The 9,654-nt window shown below is 51.1% G+C and overlaps 1 protein-coding gene across 4 annotated transcripts in view; it reads right to left on the bottom strand.

The window, feature by feature from the left end:
• The window catches only part of plxna1a (plexin A1a), a 155,053-nt gene that overhangs the window by 126,686 nt on the left and 18,713 nt on the right, over window positions 1-9,654 (bottom strand). For all 4 annotated transcript variants that reach the window (XM_035521223.1, XM_035521222.1, XM_035521224.1 and 1 more), the window contains exon 3: window positions 456-638. In XM_035521223.1, the coding sequence (XP_035377116.1) occupies window positions 456-638 (183 nt within the window). The remainder of the gene's footprint in view (window positions 1-455; window positions 639-9,654) is intronic.

The following is a 9,654-nucleotide window of genomic DNA, read 5'->3' as shown; positions in this document are numbered from 1 at the left end:
CCATCGATTTCTGTCTAATAACACAGGCAGCAGCAGCAGGGCCCTGGCTGGCACAGGAAGGGAACAGAGACAGATGGGGAAATGTGATTCCGATCATGGGATACGGCTTCCGATCCGGACCGGGCAGCCCACGCTCTCCGAGCCTGCGGGCAGGGAGCACCGGCAGCTGCAGCTAGGGGTCACCCACAAGGACTGCAGTGCCAGATTACAGCCCACCTCAGCACGGCGCGCCTCCACCTGATCCAGGCCTCGGCGAAGCCCCTGGCAGAGAGCCCGTCGTACAGGGCTAAGAACAGACCTGCGGGTCCGGCTTACGCGCTGGACGACGGCTGCTCCGGTAGCCATCGACGGCTGCGATAGTGCTCTCGCCGCCGTCCGACCCGAGGAAACGCCCTTCGCGTCGAGCACGGAATCGAGGCGCAGGCCGAGGAAGACGAGGAGGAAGAGGACGCTACCTTCTTTATCCTGCCGCTGCGCGTGCCGGCGAAGGCCACGGTGTGGCCGCCGTACTCGTAGGCCGCCACTGACGTCATGCCGTCCTCCTTGTCTGTGAACAGTGGCAGCCCCTCGATGGTGGTGGTGCCCCCCAGCGGCTGGTTGAAGTCCTGGCCGCAGAAGTCGTCGTCTATCTGCAAGGGCTGCGGTAAGGAGAGGAGAGTAAAGGGTTAACGGCAGAGCCGCCAATCACGCAAAGACATGGCAGCGTCCGTCTTTGGGAGGGTCAAAGGGCGAAAGCAGGACTTGGGCGTAACGTCTCCCAACTATGAAATATCTCGAACATTAACATTGTTTAAGCAGTGTTGCGATATTTGCTTTCTTTTGCTTTCTGACTAGCACCGTTGCCATGTAATTTTATTTAATGGCGTCACCTTTATTTAACCAGTCTTTTTGTACAAGCTGTCTAATCTAATCTTAAAAACGTATACAACAGAAACTGCATCACTAATAAATTTCAATTATAGTTTTTCTTTATTAAAACACCATTTGAAAAGATTCCAGCAGAGAATTTCAGCCTGGTAGAGAATGCAGGGATATAGTGTCGGGGTCCATGACCTTGTGTTCACATGGGAGAGACGGCCAATCTTATCCAGCAGAAGGGCCACCAAGATCCAGCTTGGCAGTCACATCCAGCCAAACACGGAGAACATAACATAAAATAAAATTTAATGAAATGAAATGAAAAGAAACTCTCCACACGGCACTCCGCCTGAAGCATGCTGACTGATTACTGTCATGAGCACGTTTCAAAAAATGATAATATTGTTTACTTCCATCATTATGAAGATGGTCATCGTTTGTCTAAATTTACATCATTGCCCAGGCCTACCATGAAACGTCAATCATGAAGCATTTGCCATATTCACAAAGGCAAAAACCCCACTTTCGCTCCTGCGTAAAAGGGAAGACTGGAACCTGACTATCTGGAAGCTGCATTTTCTGATCCAAGGAAGCTTCTTACGTATCCGTGTACGAACAGTGCGAATCCGTGGTGGCCCACACGACAGCGGCAGATCAAATGAGCAACGAGCCTCCCTGAATCCCCACTCATTCACACCTAACCCTGACCTCCTGCAGGTCTAATTACAACTCCCACAATCCTCCGGGTCATTAAGGGCTGTATGCAATACCCTCAGTGGAAAAGGATCAATCAGACCCAGTCACAGAGAGACTGTGCCACATTAGCACTGGTTTTGTAGCCTGGTCTGATACAGGCCCAGTATCCAGGAGACCTGAGGGGGAATCGTTTTCTGCTCGTTTTTTGCTGTCTTTTCCGAGGGAGCGCTGCTCAAACACACACACACACACACACACACACACACACACACACACAAAGCCAGTCCCACAAACCATAGAGAGTCCCCTCCACGGCCCGCCCCTTGTCCGTGCTCTGGCGGACGGACTAGCCTCATTAGCGGGGACTACGGCGCCCGTAACCCTCTCATACCCCCGCGGCGCTGCCTGGCTCCGTACCCTCATCATTCACCTAGAAGTGGACGGATGCCAACGCTGCCCGGCTCTGGGCAGTGGGAGGGTGTTCGCGCTAGGTCACGCACCGCCCCACGGTGCACTGCAGCAAAAGCCCCGCCCCCATTGCTTGTCCATCCCCCCTCCTGCTCGGACCAAAGGAGGGAGGCCACAGTCCAGTGTGGAAACAGAACGAGCAGATCGGACCGGTTTGCGGAGCAAAGGGAGAACAGAGCCCTGGACCGCCAGTGTGGCATGGGCCTCTACTGGAGTGTGGGGGGAGGGGCTTCCCCAGTGCTGGGATTTCTGTCCTCCGGTTCCGCACAGCTCCGCCAGGTTTCAGTTAAACAGGGAAACGCTCCTGCTATTACTGGGGTTGGTAATGTGAGCTAATTGAAGTCAATGAGGCAATGGAAGTAGAAATTCCGATGAAACTCAGACTAGCTCATTCGTAATTGCACGGCAGGGAAGGAACAGTAAAAGTTTATGCGCTAATAATGGAGCCGGCGCACAGCCGATAATCTCCTCGGAACGAATTTCCGCTCGTGCGGCCCTCTTACTGTATCCCCACGCTGTAATCCCATGGTGACGGGCGGAAATCGCACGCCAGCCATCCATGACGAGTGACCGCCAGGGTCGATGATGCATAGCTATCTGAGGCTCCTCCATCCTCGCTTAGAATGACTGAAGCTCGCTTGTGTGTGTGTGTGTGTGTGTGTGTGTCTGCATCCCCCACCCCTCCAGCGTTTTGTCCTCCGCAACTCAAATTACTCCCTCATTTGGATGTAAAGGAAGGAACCAGATGCAGACAGAGAGAGAGAGAGACAGAGAGAGACAGAGAGACACACACAGAGAGAGAGAGAGAGAGACACACAGAGAGAGAGAGAGAGAGAGAGAGACACACACACAGAGAGAGAGAGAGAGAGAGAGATGAGGACGAGATTAAACCCAGGGCTGAAACAGGCAGGACCGTGAGCGTGGAGGTCCAATACGGGCAGCGTGACCTAGCCGGCTTCAAAAGCACTCTCCCACAGAGAAGCGCACACACAGGGGTTAAGAGGCAGCAGCAAATAAACTAAGACTGCACGATACGCAACAAGAAATCCCATTGCAATATTTTAGGCTATTGTGATAAATACCTGATATTTCAAAGAAACCAAAAGTCAAAAGTTCATCCAAACAAGCAGATTTTAATTGGAACTAATTTATACTATTTCAGTTTTAAGGGTGTGTTTAGAGGCAGGCTGCACAGGAAGGACAACAATAAAATATTGGAATATTACAGATCCATATTGCACCGGTATTATACACATTTCCTTTGATGTGCATGGTGTTAGGAAAGGATCATTGGGCGAGGGAGAGACTGACATTTCATCTTAGTGCCATTGGGATGCGCTAGCCATCACAGGGACCTAAAGTTACTGGGCGTCAGTTTGCTGGGTAACGCTCAGTTTGAGTCAGTAAACTCCCAGTTTTAGTACACACACACACACACACACACTCACAATATAGAACACACGTTATAGGCACCAGGTAGGGCCGGCTAAGTTAGGACTGTGGCCCCAGACAGATGAATATTTAGCTTGAAAACCTATGACTTGGGTCCTAGACAAGTAAAATAACAGTATAATCACGTTAACTGGCTAAACGCTGCCTGGGTGCCTGACTCATGGTTCAAAATTGGCTTCCATTATTTTTGACCAAAATAATTGTTTACTGGCTCATGCGGACTCCGTGACGGATCACCAAAACACAGAACGCGTTGGAATGTCTGGGGACTGGTCACAATGCTGCCACATCCGTACGGCACGGCCCAGTATTGTGATGATGTTTATGTGATATATTGTGCAGCCTCTACAAATGTGCAGGGTGATGCCACAACTGTAGGAGGGAAGCGGGAAGGAGAACATGGAAGCGAAGGAAAAGCGACTGTCAAATCCGCAGGTATGCGCCTGCCGACTCAGACCAGTGCGAAGCCATCGTTACGTAAAAGTGGCACAGACTGCAGGCAGTAGCGCGGTCAGGAGCGGAGATGTGTGCTCCAGACGGCAGCCTCAGCACCAGGGAGCCCAGACCATAAAACTGAGGGGTGGAGGAGTGTGTCTTTTATACTCACAAACACACACACACCGGGATGCAGACAGACAGGCGAGCACAGACACCACACACACACACGCACACAGACACGCACATCTGCAAGCAGCTGTAATCCTACTGCCTTATCGTTACACTGTCTGATCAATCTAGTAGGCGGACGTCACCTCTGCTATCACTCCATATCTCTCTCTCTCTCTCTCTCTCTGCGTTTCTACAGCCGCATGCGGTTTAGAACTTTATCCAGCCTCTCCGGGGTTCAGTCCCAGAGCGACGGGGGTGAGCACTTAGCAGGGGGCACTCGAGGGAGACACACGCTGCTGAGAAACGCCTGACGCAATTACACGCTCAACTTGCACACCTGCACTCAAACAATATTTTCCGCATATATCCTTATAATAGAAGCCAGGTCTCTGGGTTTGCCTGCGCAGGTATGTGCAACTGTGTGTGTGTGTGTGTGTGTAACTGTATTTATGGGTAATTGTGTGTGTACTGTAGGCCAAGTGCAAACAGGTAAACGCTAGCTACCAAACGCCAAGGCAGAGCGCTTCGCCTGGGAGAGACCTCGGAGGGCCGCGCCGGAGCTGGCAGGCTGCCAGGCCCCGTTCTGATGCACGGCGGCTACGCCGCATGCTCGTCGCTTCCTGCAGCCGGCACGACGGAGGTCTCCTAATTGGGTCTTAATGGCAAGGGCACCAAACGCCAGCTAGTACTCTCCCTTCTCCCCCCCACCCAAGTTAATCTGTCCGACGGATTTGCTCCTGTGTCCGTCCGACTGTCTATCTCTTCCTCTCTCGTAGTTTCAGCCTCCCACAGGGAGACTGGCGCTGACAGCCGTGGGCAGAAGAACACTGACTGATCCCCAGAGCAGCTCAGGCTCATCTAAAAATACACACATCAGATCAGCGTGTGTCATTAGACAGCCGGTTTACATAACGCTGTCACTTCTAACTGGTCCGGAGTCAGCGATCCGGCTCCGTTCATCCTTCTGATCGGCAGGAATGAACCGTAGACAGCTAGTCTGAGGTCACAGCACGCATGCTAATTGGACTAGTTGACCCGACGCCGACTCGAGTCTGTCTTCTGTCCCCTCTCATCCACTAGCCAGCCCACAGTGGCTGTGCTTCACAGCAGTGTTTGGCTGCTTTGATATTGTCAAAGCCCATTCTCACTGGTGATGGAGTGCTAGCACACACTGACCATACAGGTGTGCGTGACAAACATGCTAAAAACAGGAGCAAATGTATACTGCTTACATTTATAGACAAACACACACACACACAGTGCTTCCAGATACCCAGTTTGGCAACCACTAGCTCAGTCTCACCCTTCTGCAATACGCTGTTTTGTGTGTGAGAGAGAGAGAGAGAGAGAGAGAGAGAGAGAGAGAGAGAGAGAAGGACACAGGTTAGAATTTAAAGCAGTTTGGGTAGCCACAGTGGTTTTAGAATGATCCCAGCATGTGTTTCTGTGTGTGTGTGTGTGGGTGTGAGGGGGGGCCCACTGTGGTTTTATAGTCACGGGGAACCTTCTTTTGATATGTGTGTGTGATGTGTGTGTGTGTGTGTGTAACCGCTGTGGTCTTAAAGGGATTCTGTGAACTACACCACACCACAGACAGTGGAGAATTCTGTAGTTTTGTGTGTGTGCCTATGAGCATGAGTCATGTGGACACTGTGGTTTCAGACAGTTCCTGTGTGTCACTGTGGCTGAGTGTGTGTGGGGGGGAGCTGATTTGAGGGAACACACTGTGGCACTGATCAGCCTGGTCTTTCACCTCAAGACATGTTCTCCCTCTCTCTCTCTGCACTACCTCTTCTTCTGCCACAGTCCCAGTGTTAATCCCTCTAGATTTGTAAAAATACATGAGATGGACCCGTGTGTGTGTGTGTGTGTGTGTGTGTGTGTGTGTGATTTCAACCAGCTAACTTGTGAGACAGATGTTTATATCTCCTCTCCACTGACCTGAAACAGCATACACACAGCGCACACACACAAACCGCCACACAGACACACGCTTGTGCACATGCAACTGCATACCCACAGCCACACACACACACACACACACACACACACACACACACTTTTTCAGACGTAATACAAAGGGCTTATTATGGGAACACTGATGACCTGCTCTTGGCCTCATAGCATCTGGAACAGTGCATGTACACACACACACACACACACACACACACACACACACACACACACACACACCTCTGCACTCATATCTCAGTTACACATAAATCCGAATCACACAACCACTTCAACATGAGAGTCCACACGTGACGATAAACAAAGCTCCATTCACGGCGTGCACAGGGTAATTACACCCAGGCCAAAGCTACTTAACACCAACATTCTCACCGGGCAACATTCTGCCCCAGTTATCTGCGGGGAGCAAAACAGCAAGTCCGAGTTTCCCCGCCAAATCAATAAATAAAACGAATCGACAGGTACCTGTAGGAGGAGGACAGCCTGAGAACTCTGTGGAGGTCTGGCAAGCTAAAGGGGCACTATTTAGCAGGGGCAGCCTGCTAGTCAGGATTAGAAGCGGGTGCGCCTGCCGTTACCGCTCTGGAGGAAAGGCTATTTAGGTGTGCACGCGTGGATGCTGCTTCGGGTGGGACCGGTTATTGGCGCAAGCTCCGATGCTTTTGCGACGCTCGCCATTCCGGCCGTGTTGACGGCGGCTTAGCCGATATTTTTAATAGCTTCGAACGAGGCAGACGGAGCGGGCGACCGGAAGAACGGCCCCCGCGGTGCGCGGAGGACAGGACAGTGGCAGCTTCTGGACCGCACAGCCTGCGACTGGGACTGGGGAGGACAGCTCTGTCCCCTGACCAGCCAAAATAAAAAGTGTACACTAGCGAGCAGGGATTCTCACCTTTCAGCACAAGTGTTAGAGAGTGAGAATGTGTGTGTGTGTGTGACTGGGATTTATGAAGATGGACCGTGTCAGTTTTGGATCACCACTTCTTGCCCCTCGTCTAACCAGCTTGTTCTGAGCGCGCGTGTGCAGCTGCCTAGTGGGACCTCATTACTTCCCATTCGTCAGCCCCTCGCTGAGCCCCCGGAGTCTTTCCCCCTCATCGACGACGCCATGACAACAGAGCGGCACGGAGGGGACCGGCGTTTGTCAGTCCTTTAAGGAACCCAGCCTGAGAAAAGCCGCCCCCGCGTTCAGCACAGGTGGTGGCTCTCCGGCCTCCGTGACCCGTTCCGGCGTTACCCACGCCCTCTCCCCCCATCCCGCGCTGCTTGGCCTGCTTGTTCAGCAGGCTGCGAACCCGTCTGGCGCCAATAACGCATGGAGTGTAAGCATTGAGATGACACCCGTAGGAGTAGGCTGACCCCACGCGCATTCAGGCCTGTGGCGAGTTCTGCCTAGCAACACACAACGAGCGGCTCAAGCCAAGCGTGGATTCCAGCTCCGGCTTTGGCCATGTGACCGGCGATATGGACCTGATTGGTTCAGAGGGCTCTACCAGAGCCAGCCTGCCTGCAAACAGACAGGAAGAGCACAATGTTCATTTAAGAAGTATGGACTGGAAGTCGTGTAGATAAAGACACCACGGCAACTTGAGCGAGGGGCGCTTTGCAATGGTTCATCATAATTTAACAGCCTTCATGCGGCAAGTGAAATGAGCCCAAAAGAAAGGACAAAGTGTCCAGCTCTTAGGTGAAAAGGCTTCGGGGATCTGTTCTGGCATATGGACACCGGAGGTGAGTAGCCGGGGTAATTAGTGGACATGGCGTGCGCTAAAAGCCTGGGGAAAGACATGCTCATATTCATGTTCACATAAATACATGCAATGGTTACCTTTTAAAACTAGCTGCAGACTGAATACCAGTTTGCACCATCTTATTAGTCCACAGTTCAGCGCCTAAGGTCCGTTTGTATCCCAGAGATGCATCACAATTATGAACGTCTTATGAAAAATATTTTTTTTGGAGACACGACCAGAAGATGAGAATGAAACAGGAAAATGATGTTGCCCTGCTAGCAAACGTACCGTTTCTTTTTCAGAAAGGGCCTTCACCATGGCATCACCAATGCCGTCAGGAGCCGTTAACGTCTCATGCAACCACCGGCGGCAGACGTGGATTGCGATCTCTACAGGCTACGCATCCTCTCGCCCGGTCTCCATGGGTCTCTAACTGAGGGGCTAATTCCGTTTGTGGAGAGTGAAGAAAATCCCAACTTTTCAGAGTTGTCGCCGACACAAGGACTTAAAACAACCTCCCCGAGCGTTTTATGTGAGACTTGAAACATTCGCAAGTTGCTTGCAACTAATTGCAAGGGAGTCGTCTTTTCCTTAAAGAAAAAAAAGAACCAATGACCACCGTGCGACAGAAAGCACGTCTTTGATGGTTCAGAAGCTCAGAGGGAGCTGGAGTTTGGTCAGTGTCCAAACGTCAGAAACTGACCGGTAATGAATTAGAGGGCAGCTAAGGAATTCTGCCCGGCAACAGACGGACTGCAGTTTGTATTGTACACCTATAACACGTGCCAGTAAAACAGGACTACCCAGAGAGTTTGCATGCACTGTAGCATGACTGGATGTCAGAGGTCTAAGAGTCTGAACGGTGTAATTCATGTCCGTGTTTGAAACACACCTTGTTTGAAACACACCTCCTACAGTAAGCAGCATTTTACCATAACTTAGAACAAATCTCTAATTGGGTGGGGGGGTGAGGGGTTCTGTTCAGGGTCCTCTCTAGGTCAGAATGATTCTCCAAGTGTCGATCTGAGTGGCTGAATGCCTACTGAAAAATCCATAACTACCATTTTCTATTGTTTGGGTTTTTTTTGCCACGGACCAATTAAAAATGGCAGTTTGATCAAATAAACCCCGCAACATGAATTATGTCCGAGGGGGAGCCAGACTGCTCAGAGATGAGGAGAGAACCTTCCAGAGCAGAAAACCATGTGATGCTAGTGTTCTCCAGCAAAGGCCTGATGGGGTCAGCTCTGGTCACCGACGTTAACATTTTATTTCAAATTAATCAAAATCAATATGAGTTGGCCTCAGTGCAGGTGGAGGCCTGCTATACATGCCAAACAGGCATGAATCCCAGGAAACTCAGCTGAATACAACTGGCCCTAGTGAGTCCATTCTAGAGGACAGCGGTAGCCTCTTGTATGGTCCGAGAGCGATAGCACAGGTTATAGAAGAGATGTGATAGTTTAAAGGACATCAATGCAGTCCTCCACAAAGCCCAAACAAAAGGTTCTCCCAACAGTCAACTATTGTCTACAAACTACCCTGAACAGTGTGTTAGACCAGCCAGTTGATCCCCGTCACACAATGCAACGATTACAGCCCGTATACCAGCGGCCTTGAGGTAGAGTTACGCTCGACACACGGGGCAGAGAACGAATCCGTTTTGGCTTTAGGAACAGAAGTTACCATTTTCCATTGGCTAATAACACTTTCGTCAACACCGTAATACTGGAGACTCTGAAAGAGACCGAGAGCTTGCGTCTGTGCCAAAACAAGAGGAGCACTCATACCTAGAGCACGGTTACCACCCTATGTGAGAAACCACGACCACAAAGGTCCAGAAACATGACACAGGATAAATTCCCTC

This window comes from Electrophorus electricus, chromosome 22 (assembly GCF_013358815.1).
Source record: "Electrophorus electricus isolate fEleEle1 chromosome 22, fEleEle1.pri, whole genome shotgun sequence".
Taxonomy (NCBI): Eukaryota; Metazoa; Chordata; class Actinopteri; order Gymnotiformes; family Gymnotidae; genus Electrophorus; species Electrophorus electricus.
Note: the sequence above shows the minus strand (reverse complement) of the source record. Positions and strands in the feature narration are given on the sequence as shown.